Source organism: Hylobates moloch, unplaced genomic scaffold, assembly GCF_009828535.3.
Source record: "Hylobates moloch isolate HMO894 unplaced genomic scaffold, HMol_V3 SCAFFOLD_9, whole genome shotgun sequence".
Lineage (NCBI taxonomy): Eukaryota > Metazoa > Chordata > Mammalia > Primates > Hylobatidae > Hylobates > Hylobates moloch.
The window spans coordinates 83,536,966-83,563,476 of record NW_026652284.1 but is presented as its reverse complement, the minus strand read 5'-3'; the positions used below and the strand labels follow the sequence as shown (position 1 = coordinate 83,563,476).

The window sequence follows — 26,511 nt, the reverse complement described above, 5'->3', positions numbered from 1 at the left end:
TCACTCATTTTGGTATTATTTCCATTGTGTGGATAATGAACCTGAGATTCTGAGAGATTAAGTCATTTCTGAAAGGCCCTTAGTTAATGAGCTTTAGAGATGAATTTGCAACAGGTTTTCTGACCAAAACTTAGAGAGGCAACTCACTGATATGAGCAAGAATTCCATCATTAGATAATGAGTTGTACTCTCAGAAAACAGGTGGCATTGGCCCTAGGGGACAGGACCAGTAAGTTTTTGGAACTGGGGGCTAACCTGATTAAGCCTATCAAACTTAACCTGCATTGCTTGCTTTTAATCACTTACTTATAGTTAATCTTAAAACCTATATAGCTGAAAGTCCCATAGCTAACCAATCCACTAGCTTTGTTACAAACTACATATCTGACATATAGATCACCACTGTAACAGTTGCTTAAAGTTGTTTTTCAGGAACTTGGGGTTAGCTCTTGTCCAGTTAAAGCCAGTTGAGATCACTGACCCTTCAACTGGGTTTGTAGAAATGCCCAAGAGGTGACCTTTTGAAGTTAGAAGGCCAAAACTCTTCCTGAAGATCATGCAAACACAGCCATTTTCTGAATATGAGTCCTGTGAAGAGCCATGAACCATGACAAGGCAAGCACAGACCACTGATTATCTCATTATCCCCCACTGCCAATCATCTTTCCCCATGCCTTGGATTACCTGGCTTCTTTATCTCATAGATAGCCCTAAACCTTCTTTGTGTAGGCAGATTTGGGATCTGTTCTTCTGCCTCCTCACTTGGCTGCCTCATGAATAAAGTTTCTCTTTTGCAAAACCCATTGTCACAGTGATTGGTTTGCTGTGCACAGACAGAATGAACCTGGTTCAGTATAATTTTGACAGAAGAGATAGGAGAAAATGGGTATGGAGCCTAGGGTAAGCAGCGGATTTTGAAGGGGGTGGGGCATAGGGAAGATAAGGAAGTCAGAAGGAAGAACTGGGTGGAAGAGGAAGAGACTGCAGATGCCTGAGCCCAGCCTACTGGGAGTGCTCATTCTGGGCTGCCCCTCCTGTACCTATAAGAGGAGCTTCCCAACAATAGCTCTGGGAGAAAAGAAAGGATGCCAGCCACGTCCAGGGACATCACTGCCCTGCCTCTTCCAACAGTCTGGGGATGATGCTGTCACCACATTCTGCTATGAGAGCCACCCTTGGGGGCCCTTCCACTGCCCACCTGGTTGGAGGGCCTGAGTAAAATGCCAGGCTTGTTTCCAACCACTCTGGTCTTCTCTTTCCTTCCTCTGCCCACTCCCCACCCTGCCAACCCCTGAGACTGGCCAGCTGTCTGGCCTAAGACTGGTTCCTCTAACCAGCACAGTCCTCACCATCAACATGGTGACAGTGGCCACAGAAAACAAGATCCTTGAATAAAGCTGTGCTTAAGCAAACATACACATGGAAACAAAAAGCAGCAACCCTCAAGGCAGGGTTTTGTGGTGGGGTTTGCAGCAATTTTTACATGGGTGGGGTAGAGACTTTTTATTTCCAAGGTGAGCCATCCCTGGTCCCTCTCTGGACACAGCTGCTCGGTGGCTCTGCCCTGAAGCAAGCCTTGCCCCCATTCTCCAGTCCCCAGTTGATTCTGTGGCTGCAACCCTACCTCTGTGGTCTGAAGGCCGTTCTGTTTCTGGGTCAGAGGGCCTGAGCTGAGGCTCTGGGGATTTGGGCCCTGGGTCTCACAGTTCGTCTTCTTCTCTGGGTTGGGTATTCCACCTGGGGCTGTAGATCGGAGCACACCATTGGAGGGCAGTCCATCTTCCAGCACGCCTGGGGGAGGTAAGCAGAGGTTGGAACCAGAAGCTTGCACATGGCAGATGTTGCAAACAATCCCAAAATGGTGGAGAAAAAGATAGTCAAAATGAAAAAGCAAAAGTTGCCAGAAATCCCACCATGCAGAGCTACCATTTTCTATAAGAACATGTATGCTTTTTACAAAAAGGAGATTTTAAAACAGTTCTGTAACCTGAAATTTTTACTTAATGATACCTTGATGACTTTTTTCTATACCATTAAATATTCTGCCATATTATTTTTCACATGTCTGTGTCATCATTTATTTACCCAATCCCCTTTGCTTGGATATTTGTTTCCACATTTTCGTAATAAATCCTACTGTGATGAAACGCCTTGTGGTTAAAGCTTTATTTTAAATTATTTCCTTGGGATAAATTCCTAGAAGTGGGATTACTGGCTTAAAGGTTATATAAATGTTGGGTTTTTGTTTTGTTTTGTTTTTTAGAGAGACGGTCTCACTCTGTTGCCTAGGCTAGAGTGTAGTGGCATGATCATAGTTTGCTGCAGTCTCAAACTCCCGGGCTCAAGCGATCCTCTCACCTCAGCTTTCCAAGTAGCTGGGACTAAAGGCACGTTTCACCACGCCCAGCTAATTTTTGTAGAGACAGGGTCTCACTATGTTGCTCAGGCTGGTCATGAACTCCTGGCCTTGAGCAATCCTCCCACCTAAGTCTTCTAAAGTGCTGAGATTACAGGCATGAGATAACATGCTTGGCCAATACAGAGATTTTTTTTTAATAGCTCCAGCTTGAAGTGTTGGACTGAGTATGTGTGCCTTTTACAACAAATGCCAAGAAATGATAGAAGTTTAAATAAATAGCCTCACTGAAAAGGAGAGGACTACACTGAGGAGTTAATAAAGGATGAACAGAATCTTGTTGGAAAGAGAAAAGGTGGCCCAGGAAGCATGACAGGGAATGCCAAGTATGATGTTAGAAGCTGACAGAGTTTCTGCCATAGTTACAGGGAGGCAAGGAGCAGCAAGGTAGCCCAGCCTTTCTACTCTTCCACCTGCTGAGGCCAGTCAGCAACAATAGAGGAGTCTGTGAGTGGCAGGGACTAGAGAGAAGGGCAGTGCTCTCAGGAGCTGGAGACACCTGAGAGAAAGAAAAACCCAAGTTAAGGAGACTCATATTTTGAAAATTGTGCCAAGAGTTAGGCCAATAGTAGTTCCCATCCCTGCTCTCCAAATGGCTCTCTCAAATAGATGCAGATGACATTCTAGCAGGAAACTTCAGTTACAAAAACCAGTACAAAAACAAGAATGAGCAAACATATGAGGAAGGCCAACATCTGAGGAAGGCCAACATCATAAAAAAGAGACAACTAACTCTGCAATGGAGATCCCCAAAAGAAATGGAGTTAATATGGTATTCAGAAAAGAATTTTCAATAAGTGTAGTCAATCTGCTCAGAAAAATGAAGATAATACAACCACAAAATGAGGACAAGAGTTACCCAAAAATGTTCAATCAGAGATATTTGAAATAATAATCTTAAATGTTGAAAGAAAAAACCCTCAATACAGAAGCTGAATAACACGATAGACAGAAACAGCAGTTTAGTGAGCTGAAAGGGCAGCAAGGAATTCTCCATGGTAGCACAGAGGGCTGAACATTATTAGGAAATGCAGGATAGAAATCCAGTAAATTAAGCCTTGATCTAATAAGAGTTTTACATGAGAGGCTAGAGAAGATTGAGGGGAAGCAATATTCACAGAAATAATAAAGATTTCTTAGAACCAAAGAAAGATGTGAAACCTCAATTTGAAGTAGGCTACCAAATACTTGGCAAGATAAGTAAAAAGAGAAGCCCAACCTAAGACAGACCTTAGTGAAGTTTCAGAACATCAATGATATCAAGGACAGCTTCAGAAGAGGAAAAAAAAATCAAGAGCGAGACTGACATCAACTTTTCATTCATCTTATGAAAACATTGTTTCATAAGAAGACTATGAAACAATGTTTTCAAGATTTCAAAGGATATGTACATTTTTAAGTCTTTTGCAATATATTTTCAAATTTACCTCTACAAGTCTGTCTTCTGTTGACCATCTGCCAACAGTATATAAGACAGCAATATTCCCTAAATCCTGACAAATACTGAATATTTTCTTTTCTGGTTTTCATCTTTGTCAATTTAAGAGGCAAAATAAAGTATCTCATTGCTTGGATTAATGCTTCTTGATTTACTAAAGATGTTATATTATTTATATGCCTAATGACTAATTGTGTAGGTTTATATTTTAATTGTAAAGTCATTTGTTTCTTTTTCCTTTGGGGTATTTGCCTGGGCTTGCTTTTAATCAAACGTAAAGAAAAACAAACAAAATCCTCTCCCTGGGTGTTGAGAAATTATTTGCCATGGGGCAGGCATCGGAAGCACAGTGTATTTTTGTATATCAAGGGCGGGAGTGTGTTGACTGGCAGAGTTGCTAAGACTGCAGTTCCCACACAGTGAGATGGCAGTGTCCGCAGAACACCTATCTGTGTGTCACCCACTTGCTCTGCCAAAAGCTAAAGAGATTTCAACTGTGACCATGGGATAGAAATCAGAATTCAAAACATTGAAAGTCACAGTGGAAAATATCTGGTCCAGAGCTCCCTGACTATCAGGCCTCAGCACATTGGAGTGCTGTGATGGATTCAAGGTGAACAGAGAAATGGATTCCTGCAGCTAGGCTTGCCCCAAATCCTTGTGGCTTCCTTCCTCCACCAATTACAGCCTGCCCCTGCTCTTCCCATTCCCACCTGTTCTCCATCCTGTACCTAAAGGGGCCTGAGATGCATGTGTATGAACACCACAGTACACATGTCTCATCTCTGCCCACTCCTCCCTGCAAACAGCCTGGGGCTAGGGCAGTGTACACCTGCAGAAGAGATCAGGAAAACAGGCCCATGAAGACCCTGGAAGCAGGCTTGGTGTGGATTTGGATTTGGTGTGATTCAGACTGGATTCCAGGGTCCCAGCGCCCACAGAAGAGCCTAGAATAGTGCTACTCAGTGTCCTCCAGGGACCAAACTGTTGTTACTCTCTGCTGTGGGATACGTATAAGAACTGAGTGAAAGCATTTACAAATTTCTATAGCAACTTGACATTGCCAGAACATCCAAAGGCAGACTTGTCTGACTGAACTTACTGATTGAGCAGGATGCAAACTAGGTTGAGTGCTTTTAAACTCATGGGTTGAGTCACAAGTGGGGTGAGTTGTGTATTAATCACACAAAGAAGGACCACATATTTTTCTGTGATGGACTGGGGGAACAAAAGCAACGAATTCTGAAGAAGGGCTGAGGCTTTGGTAGATACGTCCCTTTGGCCTCTGGATAACACACCCTGTAGGAAGGGTGGGGCTGATGGGGTGAAAGGGGCAAGGGGTGTCTGAAGCCCAAGACCAAGGTAAAGACTTCATTTCCTAAGCCTAGGGTAGAACTGCCTTCAGCCCTTGGGGCTGCTGAATGGGAGTCAAGGCTGGCCAGGGCTCCCTTTGCTTGCTGTTTACCCCAGTGTGCCATACAGATATTGCCTTGTTTTTTTGAGATGGAGTCTCGTTCTGTCGCCCACGGTGGAGTGCAGTGGCATGATCTCAACTCACTGCAGCCTCTGCCTCCTGGGTTCAAGCAACTGAACTGCCACAGCCTCCTGAGTAGCTAGGACTACAGGCATGCGCTACCACATCCAGCTAATTTTTGTGTTTTAAGTGGAGATGGAGTCTCACCGTGTTGGCTAGGCTGGTCTCAAACTCCTGGCCTCAAGTGATCCACCCACCTTGGCCTCCCAAAGTGCTGGGATTACAGGTGTGAGCCCCCACACCCAGCCTCCAGATGTTGCCATTTTCTATGTGCGTCATGACTTGGCACCTGGGTCAAAGGTGTGTGAGAGGCCCCTACTGAGCCATCCACTGAATGCACCATGATGCTGCCAGCCTGGATGGGGATGGCCACTCCCTTGTCATACCTGAGACACTTCAAGGGGCACACTTGACCCCAATCCTCCCTATGCCTATGGCCAGGTCCCTCTGGGGGTTGAAGGACATGAAACACAGCTCCCTTCTCCCTTCCCCCAATGCAATCCAGTAGCTGATCCATGAGGAGGGCATCAGGGAAGCAAGGAGAGGCCTTATGCACCAGGATCAAGAGCAGGCAGCAGGGAATATATCCCAGGGAGGCAGAAAGGCAACAGCAAGTGGGGCCAAGTATGATTTAGAGCTCCAAGCCCGGGGACACGCTCCATTGTCCATTGGATTTACTTATAAAACACACATTAAAAGACAAAATTATGAAGGATTTCAAGATGGTGCCTGCAGAGCATTAGATCCTAAGAACAGGGCCCCTTGTGAGCCCAGCAGGTCCTGTGAGGCTGCACTGGCTGCACATTCACGAAGCCATCCCTGCCAATCCATAAAACAGACCAAGGCAGAGCTGCCATAACTGAGGTGCCAATGGCCAGTCCTTCCCTCTCAGCAGCTCCTCCTATCCCTGGCATCTTTGCTAAGCCTAAGGGCTGCTAGAAACGCAGTTTAAAAATCCATCATTTGGTCTAGAGTTTTTATTTTTCATTGGTGGCCAAACAAAAATTACAACTTTGGTTTCTTAACCCCCAGTCTAGACTTCCTCATCTATTAAATGGAGATAATACTGCCACCTTCATGGGGCGATTGTAAAGATTAAGTGAGACCATATCTAAAGGTTCTAAAAATGCCTGCACACATATTGCACTGATGATTGGTGGCACAGCCTATCCCCACCTCTTGCCCCTCTCCATTAGCCACACTGGTTGCATTCCTCACTTACGAGTCACACAACTAGCTAAGTGCTAAGCCACTGGCTTACTGAGTATGATGAAACAGAGAAGCTCTGTGACAAGAAGGGCCAGCTTGGGGGATTGGCATTTGCCAAACAATGAGCAGGGGTCATCTGCCCAGTGTGGTCAAGAGGACACCCCAAGGGGTTAGGAATATAAGGTAATTTTCTGTTACTTCTATCTGTAACAAACCAGGTGATTTTGCTGCATGGATTTTATTTAACTCATATTTTCTAGTTATGAAAAATAGATTCAATGTTAGAAAACTTTTAGAATTCAGAAAAACACAAAGGAAAAATAATTTTTTTTACCTCCTCACCCAGCGATATGTCCTGTGTAGGAGACCAGAATATGCCACCCCAAAATATGCCACTTTGGCATAAGGATTATTTTAAGCTGAAGGCAATGGAGAAGTAGTTCTCTGCCACCGCCTCCCACCCGCCCCCTCCGCCCCCTCCGCCTGCCATTTGCCTAAAAGTAGGGCATAAATTTACTTTTCACTGGTCACTAAACAAGAGGAAAGGCTTCTTCCCCTCTCTACCAGGAAAGACAAAGGTTGATCACTGAAGACAACTTTAGACCCTTATCAGCCTGGAGAGGGCACCAGAGGAATCTACATTAACAAGCTTTACTAACTAGCCTTTATCTACTGTCTATCTGCCTTTGCGTAATTTTTCACCCCTAGAGACTCAAAGTCCTTTTCCTTTGTCTTGTCACTTCTCTAAAAATTTACTGGTTTTCGTTGAAGATGCTACATATGCTGGAATTCCAAGCCACTTCTTTGAGATTTAGTAATTGCCTAGATATCTCCCATGTATATGTAAAAGATACATGTTAATGAGCTTCTGTTTGCTTTTATCATATTAATCTCTCTTTCATTACAGAATTAATCACAGCTAAGAACTAAGAGTGGAAAGAAAGTTATTTTTTCCTCCCCTGGACCTGTCAATAGAGCTGTATGTCCTTCCAACAGATGCTATTAATGCCTGCCCAGATCCACACACCTGACCCTGCACCCATCCTCAGGTGTGGTGGATGTTGGTAGCTAACAGCTCACCCCTGGCTTCTCCTAAGGCTTACCCTTGGCTGAAGGGAGCCCCCTTACCAGGAGAAGCCTTGCCGGTTATATTAATATCAGTGGCAGTCCATGCTAATGACCAACTAAAAACCTGTTGGTGGGGAGAGTGGGTACAACAGCCCAGCTCCTTTGCTTCTAAGCAATTTCTGTCCTTTCACTGCAAAGTGACCCATAGGATCAGGCTGAGGCTAGACTAATGCTGAAACCACATCTTTGCTCAGCTCCTTGTCCTGCCCCATCCTGCTTCTCTCCCTCCCTCCTTCACACTGTCCTCCCAGGAATGCCCCTAGGAGTCACTTGCACAAAATCTCCATCTCAGGCTGTTTCTAGGGAACCAAAGCCAAGACAATATACATACCCTGCTTGTTGGATATATTTCTTCTGCCCCTCCAGTCTCACTCTCCCCTTCTCTCTACCCTGCTCTGTGTCCCAGGAGACTGACCTGAATGCACATGTCAACAGCTCTCTTGTCCACTGGCTTCTAGTGGGGTTTGACCAATGGGAGGAGCTAGCTTTAGAGGGGAAGTGTCTGCAGCGGCACATTGAGGTCAGATTTTTATTTCCCTAGCTCCTTCCTTGCAGGTTGTCTTGGGTGGACCATGTCCTCTGCATACTTCTCCAAGAAAAATCTCTCAGCAAGAAAAGCCTGAGAGATTGTTCAGTTAAGTCTCCCTGATGACTTCAGGGAGAGCTCAGGCAAGTGAGGAGAACGGAAGACAGATAGATGGTCAGTTGTTGAGTAGAGAGTTGCAGATGCTGTATCAGTCAGGGTTCTCAACTGTAAGCAACAGAAATTGATTGGAGAATTAAAGCTTTAAGAAAGGATTTATTAAAACAATCTGGGAGCTCACAGTGTTTCTGGGAAGACTGGAAGTTGAGGCATGGAGGTTATCAAGGGACAACTTCCTAAATCTTTCCACCAACCCTAGACTCTGGAAACTGCCCTCAGCACTGCTGCCACACTTATATTCAAAACTTATTATTTTTCTGAGATAAAAGTTTAACTGGATGTCTTCAATTTTATCTGGCAACCCTACTGGGGTTATGCAAAATGCTCATCAAGTGCCCCAGAGTGGGGACATTGTTGTGAAAGTTGCACTGTACTAAACCCTGGGCTCTATTTGCATGTCTACTCCACACCACATCTCTCGTGCTGGGGAGACGGGAGAATTACTCTTATTTTACAGAAGAAGAAATTGAAGTTTAACTCAGGTTCTGTATGTTTCCAAAGCTTGTGGTATTAGCAAATACTCCCAAGTAGGCAGTTCTCAAATTTGAATGCATGAAACTACATGAAACTCACCTGTGTCTGTTAAAATGCAGATCTCTACATTCATTCCCCCAGAACTTCTGATTCAGTAGGGGCCCAGGAATATGCATCTTAACAAGTTCCCTGTATCCCACCCCCAGGGATTCTAAGGCAGGGGATTCTAAAGACTGCAGAGGCTCATCTATATTATATCTATCTATCTATCTATCTATCTATCTATCTATCTATCTATCTATCTATCTATCTATCTATCTATCTATCTATCTATCTATCTATCTATCTATCTATCATCTATCTATCTGACATAGAGATCAACACTTGTGTTAGTTTTGAGGGTCACAAAGTACTCATCTACGTTTTTTCCATAGTGAAGTCTGTACCAGTAAATTAGGAGACATTTATGTGCCCCTAGAGTATGTCTTGTTTGACACCCTTCACAAAATTTTCATTCCATGCAGGAGACAAGTCAAATCACTGAACTTTGCCAAAAGATAGGAAATAGCTGATAAATTGCAACCCCAGGGATTCCTTGCCAAAGCTTCTTGCTATTTTGGAAATGGAGCTGGGCAGGAGGGAAGAGTACAGAAATTAAAAATGGTAGCTGGAAGCCATGTGGAGAGCAGGTCAAGGGGTAATTTCTCCTTAGCTTGAGCACCTGGCTTTCCTTGGTGAAGGTGGTCACAGAGAGTTGGTCCAAAATCATCAGAAACAACCTGCAAGTCATTCTTCTCAATGACAGAAAACCAAAGTATAAGACATTGGCAATCAATATGGAAAGAATCTCCTAAAGTCACAGCCAGTGAAACTCTGGTTCATCAAACATTGTCTGGGCTCTCAGGTCCTGAACACATGGCAGATAATAATTTTGTCTAAACTGAGGTATAAGTAAAACAAGCTGTGATTGCTCAGCCACTAAGAATTTGTTTCATCTTTAAAATGAAATAGAATGGGACAGTGTCATTTCTTCAATCTGATGAGAAATTGTTGGCCTCATACTATGTATAATACTCTAATATGTGACCTTTTGCATGGCTATTACACACACATTCTTAGAAAATATTGAGCAACCCTTAAATTTATGGTCATTTTTTTCTGGACAATGGTGCCAAGACACTTCAATGGGTAAAGAATAGTTTTGCAATACATATGCTATGACAACTGAATATCTACATGCAAAATAATGAAGTGCACCCCCTACCTCACACCATATACAAAAACTAAGTCAAAAGGATCAAAGATCTAAATGTAAGGGCTAAAATCATAAAACACCGAAAGGAAAATATAGATGTAAGTCTTCATGACCTTGGATTATCCAATTGTTTCTTAGAAATGACCCCAAAAGCACAAGCAACAACAATGAAAAATAGATATAATGAGCATTATCAAAACTGAAAACTTCTGTGATTCAAAGGACACCATGAAGAAAGTGAAAAGACAATCCACAGAATAGGAGAAAAAGTTTACAAATTATATATTTGGTAAGGAACTAACTTTCAAAGAACTCCTACAACTCAATGATAAAAAAGATAAATAATCCAAATAAAACATCAGCAAAGGACCTGAGTAGACTTTTCTTTACAGAAGATACGCAAATGGCCAATAAACACATGAAAAGATACTCAGCATCATTAGCTATCAAAGAAATGCATATCAAAAACCACAAGGAGATACCACTTCACACCCACTAGGACGGGGCTATAATAAAAAAAAAGATAGAGAATAAATGTTCTCAGAAATGTAGAGAATTTGGAAATCTCATACACTGCTGGTGGGAAGACAAAATGGTACAGCTGCTTTCAGTCTGCAATTCCGTAAAAGGTTGAACATAGTGGTACCATAACCCAGAAATTCCTCTAGTGTATACACCCAAGAGAAACGAAAGCCTATATCCACACAAAAACTTGTTCATGAGTGTTCTTAGCAATCTTATTTATAATAGCCAAAAAGTAGAAACAACCCAAATATCTATCAATTGATGGATAGATGAATAAAATATAGTATGTATATACAATGGAATATTATTTGGCAGTTTGACAAAAAATGAAGTACTGATACATACTACGACATTGATGAACCTTGAAAACATTACACTACGTGAAAGAAGCCAGTTACGGAAGGCCACATATTATATAATTCCATTTATATGAAATGTTCAGAAATAGGCAATTCTATAGATAGAAAAGTAGTGGTTGTGTAGGGCTGGGGGTTTGGGAGGAAATGAGAGTGACTGTTAATAGGTTCAGGGTTTCTTTCTGATGCAATGAAAATGTTCTAAAATTGATTGTGGGGATGGTTGCACAACCCCAAGAATTTAAAAAATCATTTAATTGTATGCTTTAAATGGGTCAATTGTATGGTATGTGAATTATACCTCAACAAAGCTGTCATTTTTCAAATGGTGAGCATACATTTTGGAATGTTTATTGACTAAAGAAAATATAGAAGCACATTTAGATTTGAACAGCAATGATCACGGAGAGAAACTGACTAATGGACTCGTATAGTAGACAATGTAGCACTAGCAACAGCCCCCAAAGGACATGGGTCCTGAGGAAGATATTGGAAGACCACTGTTCCCTGTGATGAACCACCAGCCTGTAACATCTGCTGTTCACCATAGGGTTTGGTAGGGGAAATGGCTTCCCCATGGTACCCAGCAGCATGTGAGGCAGGAGCCTGCTGACACCGACAACTGGAACTGACAGGACAGGAGGCAGAAGCAAGGAGAGTCCTGTTTGTCTTTGGCAAAATGGGCCTGAATTCTTCTCTTCCCAAAAAGATGCCCAGGAGACAACAGACAAGCTAATGAACTGGAAGGCAGCCAAAAGGAAAAGTAAAAATCTCACTTGCCTTCTCTCTAGTGCTACTTTTTGGACCTGCCAGCCTTCTCTGAGGGTGTACTTACTTTCCTCTCTCCCTTTGCTCCTTTCAGAGGTGCCTCCCTTCCTTGAAACTTCTTCACCTTTGCTTCAAGAGCACCACAGAGCAGATTCTTCGAGGCAGGTACTGCCATATCTTTGTGTTAATTACCGTGGGGTGTCCCAACTCGGTCATGAAATTCAGCTCTCTCTCCCACCAAATGTGTTTATATCTTACTATTCTAAGGTATGCAATATTGCTAGGATTGTAACAATACTCTATATTTTACCAGAGCCTTCCTCCCAAATTGCTCAAAACACTTCTCTTATGCTCTTCTCTTTCCTCTTTGTGTCTCCTTGAATCATTCTCTGACACTTTTAAAATGTGTACCTCCTGTATTAGTCTGCTCAGGCTGCCATAACAAAGTACCACAGACTGATGGCTTAACCAAGAGATATTTATTTTCTCATAGTCCTGTAGGCTGGAAGTCCAAGATCAAGGTGTCAACAGGTTGGTTTCTCCTGAGACCCCTCTCTTTGGCTTGTAGATAGCTGTCTTCTCCCTCTGTCTTCACATGGTCTTCCCTGAGTGTGTCTGTGTCCTAATCTCTTCTTATGACACCAGTCATATTGGATTTGTGCCTACCCAAATAACCTCATCTTACCTTAATTACCTCTTTAAAGGCCCTGTCTTCAATTATAACCACATTCTGAGGCACTGGAGAAAGGCCTTCAAGCCATGAATTTTAGGGGTACACAGCTCAGCCCATATTACCTTGCATTTCTTTTTATAAAATAACATTTATGATCTTCTCACATAAGAAATAGGTGTTTCATGTAGAAAACTGTACTATATTGGTAAGAAAAAAGTAAACAAAATTGCTCATAATCTTATCTACCAGGAATAACTATTATTGACATTTTGCCTACTGTGTCCCTTCATTCAGTGCATAGACATGCATAGATTCTAAAAATTGAGACTATACAATAATACAATTCCATTTTCCACCTTTATCTGCCAACATTTCTCCTGTTTCATTCTTCCTTCATCTGCTTCTTCCTCATCATAGATGATTTATTCTTTCCTTTGTCACTTGTCTTTCAATCAGCTAATTATTTGAAAACTATTTATTTGGTACCTACTATATGCCAGGCACTATGCTGGGTGCTGGGTTTATATCTGAGGCTTCTAGTTTAGCAGTAGGTTGCAGTCTCTCAGCTAAATCCTATCTCCAACCACCTTAGTTTCCTTGCTGCTTCTCTCTGTTTCTGCCTAGTTCCTCAATTCTACACCAGACAGGATACAGGGCATAGATGGCAAAGACTGAATTCTCATCGGAGGGAGAAGAAAGAGAAGAATTTGAATGGGCATTAACACAATTCTCCTTAAGACAGGGAGAACAAGGCAAAGTGGAGAACATTTAGAAGGCAATACGTCTTATCCATCCACATGTCTAACTCCTCCTTCCTCTTCCATGTGACACAGTATAGATCTCACCTTCTTACTCAGGCTCAAATGGTCTCTCCAGGGAATTGTTTACCTGTAAAATCCCAACAAGCAGCACCCTTACCATGGAATGCTCCCCTAGGGTGACCAACAGGTGCCTGGGAACAAAGTCCCAGGGGTTGCATATGAGGGGTGGTCGTCAGAATCCTACTGCCCCTCTGGTGGCTGGTTTACTCAGGAAGAGTTGCTGACTTTCCTTGGCCAAGGCCCTGCCCATCATGGCCTCCTTTCTGCTTGAATACAGAGATCTACTTTGATCTTTGATTCTTACTTCACTTCGTTACATATCCAGACAATTTGCCCTGCTTGTAGCCTGACTCTTTCCACAGAGTCAGCAGATCTAATCAGTCAGAGATTTTAAAACGCCCTGGAGGTGACTCCCTTAAACTGCTCCAAAGGTACCTAGTACAATACGATGCGTGATGGCCTTCACTTTAGACTCTTTTTCTTAGTCACTGGAATTTTTCTTTAGGGAAAAAGTATTCTAATGCAATTTTCCTCCCTGCTATGGTCTGAATGTTGGTGTCCCCCCAAAATTCATATGTATAAATCTAAGCCCCAATGCAATAGTATTAAGAGGCAGGACCTTTAGGAAGCAATTGCCATGACGGTTCTGTCTTCATGAACGAGATTGGTGCCCTTATAAAAGAGGTTGAAGAGAGCTCATGGACCCTTCCACCATGTGAGAACACAGCAAGAGGTGCCATCTTTGAAGCAGAGAGCAAGCCTTCATCAGACACTGAATCTGTTGGTGCCTTGATCTTGGACTTCTCAGCCTCCAGAACTGTGAGAAATAATTTTCTGTTGCTTATAAATTACCCAGTATAGGTATTTCAGTATAAGCCAGAACAGAGTAAGACATTCCCTGTTGTCTTTTACTACTTGGTTAAATTATTTTGGGGGGTGGTTAGCCTTTTAAGGAAGTGGTTGTTTTCCTCGTTGTTTTCATTTGTTTTTTTACTCCTTGACATTTTCTGACCTTAGTACAACTAGCCTTTTCATTAGGCTATTTCCACATCAACTGTAGTTGGCACTAAATTTTTCTCTGAGCTGGATATTAGAAATTAGATGATATTCCTTTGGGTATATACCTAGTAATGGGATTGCTGGGTTGAATGGTATTTCTGTCTTTCAGTCTTTGAGGATTTACCACACTGTCTTCCAGAATGGCTGAACTAATTTACATTCCCACCAACAGTATATAAGTGTCCTTTTTCTCCACAACCTCACCAGCATCTGTTATTTTTTGACTCTTTAATAATAACCATTCTGACTGGTGTTAGATGGTATCTCATTGTATTATAAAGACACATGCCCATGCATGTTCATTGCAGCACTATTCACAATAGTAAAGACATGAAATCAACTTAAATGCCCCTTGGTGATAGACTAGATAAAGAAAATGTTGTATATATACACCATGGAATACTATGCAGCCATAAAAAAGAACAAGATCATGTCCTTTGCAGTAACATGGATGGAGCTGGAGACCATTATTCTTAGCACACTAATACAGGAACAGAAAAACAAATGCCACATGTTCTCACTGATAAGTGGAGCTTAATGATGAGAACACATGGACACATAGGGGGAAACAACACACACTGAGGCCTATTGGAGGGTGGAGGGTGGGAGGAGGGAGAAGATCAGGAAAAATAACTGATGGATACTAGACTTAATACCTGGGTAATGAAATAATCTGTGCAACAAACCCCCATGACACAAGTTTACCTATGTAACAAACTTAATACTTGTACCCCTGAATTTAAAAGTTAAAAAAAAAAAGAAAGAAAGAAATTAGATTACATACCTTTATTAGATGTAAGAAATATATTTTGGCCAATCAAAATTTGAATTCAATCAACTGAATTGTTTTGAGTCTTGAAATTTTAAAATCGCTCAAAGCAATCAACCAATTATCTAGTATCCCTTGGGTGCTTACCCTGTGCCTAGCACTGTGCTGTTAGAGGAGGATATAAAACACTTGCCTATCTGAACCCTTTATGTGTCTGTAATTTAATTGGGAACTTGTGGCTTATTGAAGAATTACTGAAAAATAGAGCTATGCGAAATTTAAATAATATATCATTTCTTACCCATCAGAATGGCAAAAGTTAAAAAGTGTGATAATATTACATGTTGAAAGGACGTGTGTTAACACATTCTCTCATATACTGCTGGTGGAAGTGCAAGTAAAACTGTCCATTTTGGAGGGCAATTGGCAGAGCCTGTTCATGTTTAAAATGTGCACATCAAAATGACTCAGCAATTTCAGTCTTCAATATCTGCTTTAGAAAACCTCTTAACCATTGCACAAAGGGGGTTGTTGAAGATGTTCTTTACACCACTGTAATAATGAAAAATATAATCAATGTAGCCGTTCATCAGTTGGATAATTACTAAATAAATTGTGGTTTATCTAGACTATGGAATTCTATATAGCAATTTAAAGCTAATAAAGTAGATTTATATAGATAGAAATATATAGTGATGAATGGAAAAGCAAGTAGAGCATAAATATGTACAAACGACAGCTTTCAGAGTCTCACTCTGTTGCCTAGGCTGGAGTGCGGTGGCACAATCTTGGCTCACTGCAACCTCTGTCTCCTGGGTTCAAGCAATTCTCCTGCCTCAGCCTCCTGAGTAGCTGGAGCTACAGGTGTGCACCACCACGCCTGGCAATTTTTTTTTTTTTTAATACAGAACGGGTTTCACCATTTTGCCCCGGCTGGTCTGAAATTCCTGACCTCAGGTAATCTGCCTATCTCAACCTCCCGAAGTGCTGGGATTACAGGCATGAGCCATGGCACCTGGCCAGCTTTTATGTTTAAAAAACAATATTATATCTATGTTATGCTATTTTTGTACAGGGATACATACACACACATATACACACAGAAAACAAACTAGAGAGATGCCCAACAAACTGGTAACAATGTTTGTCCTTGGGGAAAACTCAGGGGACCAGGATCACGGGGTGATCAAAAGGGCATTATCTATAACATTTCTACCTTTTTTGATATATTACTCATGAAATAAGAATGATTTTTAAGAAATAGAGCCATGTCACATTTTGTCTTTTCTAATTAGTAATAGCTTTAGACTCACCCAGAATATTAGGCTATTTATTTTTTAGTTATTATATCACATTTAATCATCAAATATGCTATCAAAATAGTAATCAAATATAATGACACATAAGAACAGAAACACCACATAGGAATCAATACATTGCAATGCCTATTTTACAAAAAAAGTCCTACCTTTTAAAATCAATGGTTGAGATGCCCAACTTTCTGTAGGGCAGTCAGATGGTAATGTTCCTCAAGGCACCCTAACAGTACATGTAGACGGAAAAAGATTACAGTTGTTCATAAGAACCTGTGGGATACTTAATGGCTCAAATCAGGCATGGTTAGTCCTCACAGAGCAGAGGATTCTTGAGCAATGTTTAAAAGGAAAGACTGGGCATCTTTGGGATGAAGCCTGATATAGTTTGGATACTTGTCTCCTCCAAATCTCATCTTGAAATGTAATCCTGTGTTAGAGGTGGGGCTGGGTGGGAGGTATTTGGATCATGGGGCATATCCTTCATGAACGGCTTAGCACCATCCCTTTGATGATGAATGAGTTCATGCAACATCTGGCTGTTTAAAAGTGTGTGGCACCTCCCCCACCACTCTTGCTCCAGCTCTTGCCCTGTGACACGCTGGCTGCCTGTCACCTTCCACCATGATTGTAAACTTCTAAGGCCTCACCAGAAGCAGATGACAATACTATGCTTTCTGTAAAGCCTGTGGAACCATGAGCCAATTAAGCCTCTTTTCTTTATAAATTACCCAGCCTCAAGTATTTCTTTATAGCAACATAAGAATGGCCTAATACAAAGGTTGAAAGAAGAAATGAAATGAAATATACATTTGTGGGTTCATGCCAGCCTTATGTTCAGACCTAAGGATACAAAGATGGAAAGACTCGAAAAACAATTCATATCTAATATCATGGAGCTGGAATTTGATTCCCAGCTCTGCTTCATTGTCACAACAATGTTGTAGGTAGATGTTATGATCCCCACTCCCTGCCACCTCTTTTTTTTTTTTTTTTTAAGAAGAGGAAACTGAGGGTCAGGCAATTTAAAGTGCCTGAGGTCCTGCTGCTGGTGCCAGAGCCAGGCTTCCGCCCAGATCTGCCAGACTCTAAAATCTTTCCTTTCACATGCATTTGTGTTAACTTACATTATTAAAAAAAAAAAAATCTACAATGAATCATATTTTCCCTTTTCAGAGCTAGGCAATAATTAGTAGGTGTATGGTGTCATCAAAATAAATGAAAGCCTTTTGTTTGTTGCTTTAAAGGTAATCCACAGTTCAAATGTCTTACTCCTCTAGGGTGAAGCATATCTTTAAAATCCAAGTAACTTGCCTTCAGAATTAAGTAGGTCACACTGAAGTGTAGCCAGTGAGAAAATGAGCGTATTTAATTAAACTACCTTGGTGCATTTTCTTCTCCCCAGACCCATGAAATGTTCTCCTGCCAGGAGCTCAACCCTCTGGGTCACCCACTAAAGATTAGACACTGATTCCCTAATACTCAGAAGCCACCAGGAGGCTCATTTTCTGCACTCAACAGCTCCCATGTCAGGGGTACAGCCAGCTGGTGTTGGTCAATCTGTGCTCCAGGGAGGATTGCTCTGAGGTGGGAAATAATTCCAGGGAGGCTCATCAAGCCAGGGTGCTGCAGACCTTTGGTAATCCAATTAAGGGGGCTGAGTGAGGCTGCCAAACTAAGATGAGAAAGGATGGCGGCCTGTGGACTTCATTCTACAATGGGTAGCCAGTGCATTCTTTTAGAGCTAAAAATCTGGCCAGGTGTGGTGTCTTACACCTGTAATCCCAACACTTTGGGAGGTCAAGGCAGGAGGATTGCTTGAGTCCAGGAGTTCAAGACCAGTGTGGGCAACATGGCAAAAACTCTTTTCTACAAAAAATTAAAAAATTAGCCAGGCATGGTGGTGCATGCCTGTAGTCCCAGCTATTTGGGAGGCTGAGGTGGGAGGATCACTTGAACCTGGGAGGTGGAGGTTGCAGTAAGCTGAGATTGCACCACTGCACTCCAGCCTGGGCAACAGAATGAGACCCTGTCTCAAAAAACAGTAACAATAACAACAAAAACAAAAACTACAAATGTGATCATGGCCTACCTCTTCATCGACTTCTTAATGACCTAAGGGATAGACACACCGATCCCTGTGTGCCCTGCAAGGCTCTTTGTGAGCTCTCCTGCTTCTTCTGGCCTGATGGGTTTATGCACTTCTCTCTGTCCTCTATGCTCCAGCCTTATGGGACATTGAAGGCACCTCACAGTCTTTATAACACTGTTCCTTCTACTCTGAAGGCTCTCCCAATTGGCCTAATTCTCCATCTTGACTTAAACATGAATTTTTGGGGAAGGGGCACCTTCCCAGACTCCTCCTCAAGACCAGGTTGGACTCCCCTGCACTCCTACAGTAGTGCACTTCTCTTTGGAGCATTCATCACTGTTGGTATCATTTGTTCCATGTCTGCTTGCCCCATTGGTCTGGGAGCTCCATGAAGACAAGGACCATGCTTGGGTTGCTCAAACAATATTTGTTGAAAGAGTCTTGAACTGTTGAACCGGTTGCCAGAGTAGGTATCATCACTGCAGGAAGAAGCTGCCATATGAATCTCTATGTGTTGAAGTGTTTTTTCCCTTGATGTACCAAACAGCTGAAATTCCAAAGAAAGCAAGTACAAACATGAACCATGCTTGCTGTTCTAATTCCTATGGAGATATCAGGGAGTGAAAGGAACAGCTCGCATAAACAGTGAAGTCAGCCCTGACAGAGACTTGTCATAGGGTGCCAGCCACTTGTCCCACCCTCCTTGTAAGGGGTTGCTATGGTTCCCAGGGACTCCCAGTGAAAGCTGGTGTCTTTCCAGAGTTCAGGGCTGGGTGAAAACTTGAGGACAGTACGTTGAGCCTTCTCCAGGTTCCTCCTGAAGTTATGAGCGATTGCATTTGCCATTTGGGGGTTTGTGCTGCAGGAAGGAGAAATACCTTCTCCTCATGGACATCAAAGCCCTGTAGCAAAAGCAGTTCTCCAACCTCAGTTTGGTAAAGATCACGCTGAACTCAGCTCACAGGAAGAGCTTGGTGATGGGGCTAGGGATACTGCACAGGGGCTGGTGAGGGTTCGTGTAGACCAGAGTCATATAGGGCTTTCCTTCCTTCTTGCCACAGATGGCTACATCGCTGCTGGGAAGGGGAGATTTGATGATGGGACTCCAGTAAGGTGCTGAGGGCCTGACCCCCAAACTTTTTGATTCTGGGACTAGAAGGTCTACAGAGCCAACTTTGTGCAGAACAGGAAGGGTCTCCAGCCTCCAAAATGCACCTCCTTTTCACTGATGCTTAAAATTCCTTGCCCAGGTGGTATGATTTGAATGTTTGTGTCCCCTCCAAAATTCATGTTGAAACTTACTCCCCAACTGTGATGGTATTAAAAGGTAGGGCATATGGGAAAGTGATTAAGTCATAAGGGCAGAGTCTTATGAATCACTGCTGTATAAATAGGCAGAAGGGAACTAGCTTAGGCCATTTTTTGCTCTTCCACCATGTGAGGACACAGCATTTGTGCCCATTTTGCCCTTTGTCTCTTCTGCCATGTGAAGGCACCTAGATGGCACCATCTATGAGGAATGGTTCTTCCCCAAACACTGAACCTGCTGGCCCCTTGGTCTTGGACTTTCCAGCCTCTAGAACTGTGAGAAACAAATTTGTGTTTAATTTATAAATGACCCAATCTCAGATATTTTGTTATAACAACATGAATGGACTGACAGCTGAGAATCTGATCTTTTATTATACTATGATTCTCACTAAGCTTTAAATTTTAGTTACCTCCAGGAGAGAGAATATGGTAACTTTTACTCAGCTCTCCCAAACTGTTCAAGGCACAGGATTCTTATTTGTTACAATGACCTCACAGTTTGCTTCTAGGTTGAAGAAGGAGAGAGAAAATGATAAATTCACATCATTCTGTGACAGGAATTAAAGAAAAGACTACATTATATTGTGTGTATTTGCAATGTCTCTCTACTTCCCCTAATCCTTAAAGGCAAAAGATTCTTATTTGCTAGAATGATCTGATGGCTTCCTTCAGGGTTAAGGAGTCCCGGTAATTAGCCAGTGGAAAGCAAGTCAAAGAAAAGAGAAACATTAAGTTGATTTATTTAATAGGCTTTAGGTGGAAAAGGGATGGAGAAACAGAAGAGTGGTATCAGGGAAAGAAGATTTGGGTGAAATCTCTCCCTGCTTCATACGAAAGTCTGAGAGTAAGAGGATTTCAAAGAGGTTTTCTTTGCATCAGAAGAAAACGACTTCCTTTTTGATATTTTTTCTTGCAAGACAAAGCAGGATTTGAGTTGCTTTTTCTTTCTTCATTGGCATATCTCTGAACTTGACTCCATTTTGAAACTGAACCTCTTGGGGCCTTAAGCATCTCTGCACTGATGACTTAAATTCATGTTCACCCAACAAGCATCTTTGGTGGCTGGTTCACTATGTACCAGGGAAGAATGTGCTATCATGGTGTGGGCACTGCTTTTGGAGTCAGACAGGCCTGGGTTTAAATCCCAGCTCTGTCCCTTGTATGACCTTTCAGAAGAGGCTAAATAATAATATTGACCACGTGCCATATTTACTCCTGCAAGTGGGCATTGTTATTCCCATTTTACAGACTAGGAAACAGTGGCTCAGAGAGGCCAAATAACTTGCTAAAAGACAACCAACCAGTGATGGACCCAGGACTCAACACCCAGATCTGTGTGACTCCAAAGATGTCTTGCTCCCATCTATTTGCTCCCATCAAAGAAGAAAGAGTAGGTGAGCTGACACACAATGAGAGCTAATTTCACAGTTCCCCACTCCCAGGTGCAACAATGTGCAAAAGGCTGATTTCAGATCCTTTCTTGAGAGCAAGAGAGGGCACTGAGTGGGTGAAAGAAAATGGAGAAAAGAGGCAGGGACAAGGGAATGTCACCAAAGATCAACTTTGCCAAGTTGGCCAGGATATAGCGACTCCTAAAGGAACTAAAATCCAGATACTAAGGGGCCCCAGGAGGCCAACCAGGAGATCAGAGGTTGAGCTGAAGCAGGAGACCCAGATTTACAGAGCAGATTGCTGTTCTATCAGGGTCTGTTTAATGCATGCATATCACAGGCCTGTGACAGGGGTAAGCCATAAAGCATAATGTTCACAAGCTCTTTCTATGCCTCACCTTCTTTAGAAGGACAGATAATTGGGGGCTTGGCTAGCTACTGAAACTTGGTTATGCTGAATAGAAGTGGACAGAGCCATAGAAAAACAGACCACGGGGTTGCAGATCATGGAGTTCTACACCAAATACTCACTGCACCTCTCTGATGTGCTAGGCTCTGCTCTAGGGCTGGGGGAGCAGAGGGGAGGGAGAGAGGCTCAGTCCTTGCCCCCGGTGGTGATATATGGGATGCTGGTAAGAGAGAAGTCTAAGAGGTATTGCTGGTGGCAAAGCACAGAATGGGCCACAGAGAAGCACAGGCCAAGTCATGCATGGCCATATGTATCTTGCTAAGGAGTGGATGCTGTCCCATGGCAACGGCAGCCCAGGAGCTGTGTGAAGGATCCACTAGAAGGGCTCAAGCCTGGAGGTACGGAGTCCAGCCAAGGGAGCCTTGCCTTGGGGTGCTGTCTCCTTTTAGAGTTTCCCTTGGCCATCTAAATGTATTATCTTCCCAGCTGGACTCACTGAATTGGAAATCTCTCTCAGAAGGCTCTATTTGGGAATTGTGCCACTTCAGAATGATGGCTTTTGCCAAAAAACTCACCTGATAAGTGCAACTGACTATTTAGAAAGAAAGGGGGAAAAGCAAACAATGGTGAATTAATAAGGATAATCCTGTATCTATAGCCACAATCTAAATGAGAAGGATTTCAGTAACAATTTAGAAAGGACACAGGATGAACAGGATTATGTTTGACAACCTACTCACTACATAGCTCACTATCAATAATTAAGTAGTTGGCCAGGTGCAGTGGCTCACGCCTGTAATCCCAGCACTTTGGGAGGCTAAGGTGGGTGGGTCACCTGAGGTTGGGAGTTCGAGACCAGCCTAACCAATATGATGAAACCCGGTCTCTACTAAAAATACAAAAATTAGCCGGGCGTGGTGTCACATGCCTGTAATCCCAGCTACTCGGGAGGCTGAGACAGGAGAATTGCTTGACCCCAGGAGGCGGAGGTTATGGTGAGCTGAGATCGTACCATTGCACTCCAGCCTGGGCAACAAGAGTGAAACTCCATCTCAAATAATAATAGTAACAATAATAATAATAATTAAGTAGTTGGTGACACCCAAACTCTCTGTTGTGGCAGTCACATAAGACACTGATGCTATGGGTTTTCTACTGAAAGCATAAAACAAAAACTCCAAGTGAGCTGATTTGATTTTGTATTTCTGAAATGCGGCAATTGACTCTTAAGCCCCCATTCCTGTCTCTGCAGCTTTCCCTGGGTAGCTTGGAAAACAAGTTTAAGCTTACTTTTTCTTGTGAGAAATCTAATTTGAGCTCCCCCTTTTGACAAGTGCCTGCAAAGTTCTGGGAATAGATGCAGTTGGCTTTGCCTTAAATCGTATTCCTGTTCTTGATATTTATGAAGGGGGCTGGCTTTTCTGATGGAACAGCTTGAACATCATCATCCGTAAAGTCCATAACCTGCTTGTGTGATCTGACCCCACTCTAAATGCATGGATTCCATTTTGAACCAGAAGTTCTGCTTGGTTTGGCACACTAGAACCAGGGCATGTGAAGACAGAAAAATTGAAATCCTGTACGGTAGTTTTTCTTCAGTGTAAAACAACAGCAAAACTGATATTTCTTTGTTTCCATTTCTTTGTTTCCCATTCAAAATATCTGGATCACCCTGCAGGGATATACAAGAATCCCTGTGGAAAACCTCATGAACTCAAGGTCATGCAGAGACTTAGGGAAGAACTGGGACTGGCTTATCAAGACTCTACACTACTGACCCAGGGCTTGGCAGTTTCTGTCCTAGAAATCAGCACACGTAGCTCATGCGTCACCAAGAAGGTGGTCACCCTAAGAAGTGGTTCCCCACTCTTTGTTCTAAGATATTCCTCTCTCAGAAACCACATCTGTTTTCAACTTTTTTTTTTTTTTTAGACAGTCTCACTCTTGTCACCCAGGCTGGAGTACAGTGGTCAATCTCGGCTCACTGCAATCTCTGCCTCCCGGGTTCAAGCAATTTTTCTGCCTCAGCCTCCCAGTAGCTGAGACTACAGGTGTGTGCCACCATGCCCAGCTAGTTTCTTGTATTTTATTAGTAGAGATGGGGTTTCACCATGTTGTCCAGTATGGTCTCAAACTGCTGAGCTCAGGCAATCCACCCACCTCAGCCTCCCAAAGTGCTAGGATTACAGGTGTAAGCCACTGTGCCCAGCCTGTTTCCAACTAATTTAACTCACATCTGATACCCAACTCTCTGCTCCCATTAGTTCATCTCAACTGGGATTTGCTGACTGTCTATATATGCCAGCCATTTCACCAGGCTCTGGGACCCACAGAGGCATAAACTGCCATCTTCACCCTGCAGGCACTCAGATCTAGGGCAGGAGTTGAAGATGGAAATCAATGAAGTCCTTATAAATCATGTCATCCTTGTGGTCTAGTCCTGGAGTGCCATTAGATTAAAGGAAATAATGTTCAACACTCCTAAGTTATTGGAAAGTCATCTAAATCCTTTACTTGCTTTTTTCAAAGAAAAGCAAAGAAAGTCTCATTCATACTCCATTGCAACACTTTATAATATCCCTAGATAATTGCTGAATAGTCAAGAAAACAGAAATATAGGCTTAATGAAAACATGAGAGAAAAGTTCAAAGACATGGAGGAGAATGGATGAAAGGGGGTGAGACTGGAGGAAGGAAAATTGTCTAGACCTATTATCATGGTAGTAATTGGAAGCAAGAGGTGATGAGAACCTCAACTCAAACAGTGGGATGGGGGTGGAGTTGAACGGGATGAGTTCAAGAGATATTTAAGAGACATGTGAGGGAGAGATTCAGGAAGTGATGTTGACAGCCCTGCAGAACTAGCTGAAAGTCTAACTTTCTCACATGGAGGTTTCTTGAGTCACTTTAGACTCAATACGTCCAAACTGCATTTACCATGTTACCTTCAAGCCAGTTCCCCTTCCTGACTCTGCCATTTCTGTCAGACATGCCACCAATTTTCTAACCTCTGGCCTTAAAAACTGGTGACCTAACATTTCCCTTCCCTTCTCCTTCATTCCCTATAATCACGTCTGACACTAATCCGTGCGTATCTCCTCAAATCACCCTTTGTTCTCTATTTATGCTTCCACTGGAAAGGTCCAGTTCACCTCATCTCACCTCTAGATTACTGCAGTAACCTCCAGCTGGCCTCCTTGATTCCAGTCTCCTCCCCACTGTCCAGCACATCCTAATCACGACAGGAAGACGGATCTTCCCTCAGCATGTCTTTTTCCTTCACACTGTATTGCCCCACTGCATCTGGTCCAAACACCTCGGTCTGGCTTGCAAGAGCTCCATCCTGTGGGCTCATGGTAATCATCAAGCTCGGTTCTGGTCAGGTGGGTATCCCTAGGCTCCTCAGAAAGGCCAGGCTCATGCCCACCTAGGTGTTATTGCTCCACATGATCCCCCACCTGGAATGCTCTTCCTCCCTCTTTCACCTTTCCAGTCTGGTGAGGGGGCGACCTCTGATCAGTGCCTTGCTTGCTGATGCCTGCCATCTGCAGTCAGTGTCACACAGCTTAACTCTAAATGATCCCTTTCTTATTCCAAGTGTCCAAGTTTTCTCCCCCCAGCTGGGCTGTCTATTCCCTTGGGAACAGAAATCTCTCACTTTGCTCAGCTGTCTCTGCTAATCCTGGAAGAAGAAAGATCTCAAGGGAGCTTTAGTATTTCAGTTTTTGATCATATTTATGCTATGTTTTTATCCATATAAAGCATGAAAAATACAATAATGTTTGAAAGTTCTTGCACAATTTGATCTCTAATTCATGTTACACTATTAAATTATAATTATTAAATTACATATTTTAAAACCAAAGATTTAAGGTGAAGCTATCTCTTAGGTCATAACCTCTTAACAAACATGAACATCTCCATGTCTACAAGTTGTAGTAGATGTGTTCTATTTCTTTTTTCTTCATGAGAGGAGTTTCTATTCATGGGGAACACACTACCTGCCAGGCACTGAATTAGCTGCTTTATTTTATTTAAGCCTCACTACTATCCTTGTTTCCTTAAAAATGTATTTTTATTTAACAGTTATATTTAAAAATAGTATTGCATATGTCAAAAAATGCACTTTGAAGTCTAATGGAACTAAAAGATACTCCAATCTCCACTTTTAATGTTTCAAAGAAAATAATGAGACATTGTTTTAGAAAGTCATCGATTAAAATAAAGATGTGAGATTTTACAAGCAATTAGAGAAAATCTGTAACATGAATAAAGATTTAAAAATATATGTACTCCTTTCTCACTGTTGAATACATCTTGGCATGTTATCGAGCAAAGAGCAAACAGTTTATAACTTCAAGATATTGAAAGGTTGAGGAAGGGGAGCGTGTGCCTGATTACTGGGTTATGAAAACTGTAAGTAGAGGAACATACAGGTGTATTTTATCTCACAGAATTCCTTTAGAAATCTCTACATTTTTGAGCCCCTCTGCTCCACACACCCTGCATTCTGAGTTCCTAAAACACAAAATTATCCACTGTTTCTTATTATTTTAAAAGGATACATTCTTCATTAGTGATTCCCTTCCTGACCTAATACCACAGCCTGTTATACAGAGCCTGAACTTCTAAGCCATGTGCAGCTGCCTGTCCCTCAACATCCCTTATCCTTTTCCCAGTAACCCCATCCCCACTTTCAGACTGTGCGGGGTCAGAGCCCATGACCAAGGGCAAAGCCAGTGACACTCAACCTTCTTGTAGACCCTGTGGTTCAGGGGCATCACACGGCCCGAGTTAGTAAATCTTAGGGCTTCTACAGGAGCTACTAGAAAAATGGCTCTATCCGTTGGACTTGAATCTGGGAGCTG

The 26,511-nt window shown here is 42.5% G+C and overlaps 1 protein-coding gene and 1 long non-coding RNA gene across 4 annotated transcripts in view; one reads left to right on the top strand and one right to left on the bottom strand.

Moving 5' to 3' along the window:
* Window positions 1-26,511, bottom strand: part of BAALC (BAALC binder of MAP3K1 and KLF4) — an 88,038-nt gene that overhangs the window by 18,906 nt on the left and 42,621 nt on the right. The window contains exons 2-3 of one of the 3 annotated variants that reach the window (XM_058444601.1): window positions 14,013-14,117; window positions 1,625-1,791 (exon numbers count right to left, since the gene is read on the bottom strand). The exons of 1 other annotated variant lie outside the window; for it this stretch is intronic. In XM_058444601.1, the coding sequence (XP_058300584.1) occupies window positions 1,625-1,791; window positions 14,013-14,117 (272 nt within the window). The remainder of the gene's footprint in view (window positions 1-1,624; window positions 1,792-14,012; window positions 14,118-26,511) is intronic. One more of the 3 variants, XM_032760235.2, reaches the window with a different exon arrangement.
* LOC131384305 (uncharacterized) lies at window positions 6,762-24,339 on the top strand. Its single transcript, XR_009215016.1, has 3 exons — window positions 6,762-6,780; window positions 11,901-11,971; window positions 23,323-24,339. It is a non-coding gene; the product is annotated as an uncharacterized LOC131384305 (long non-coding RNA).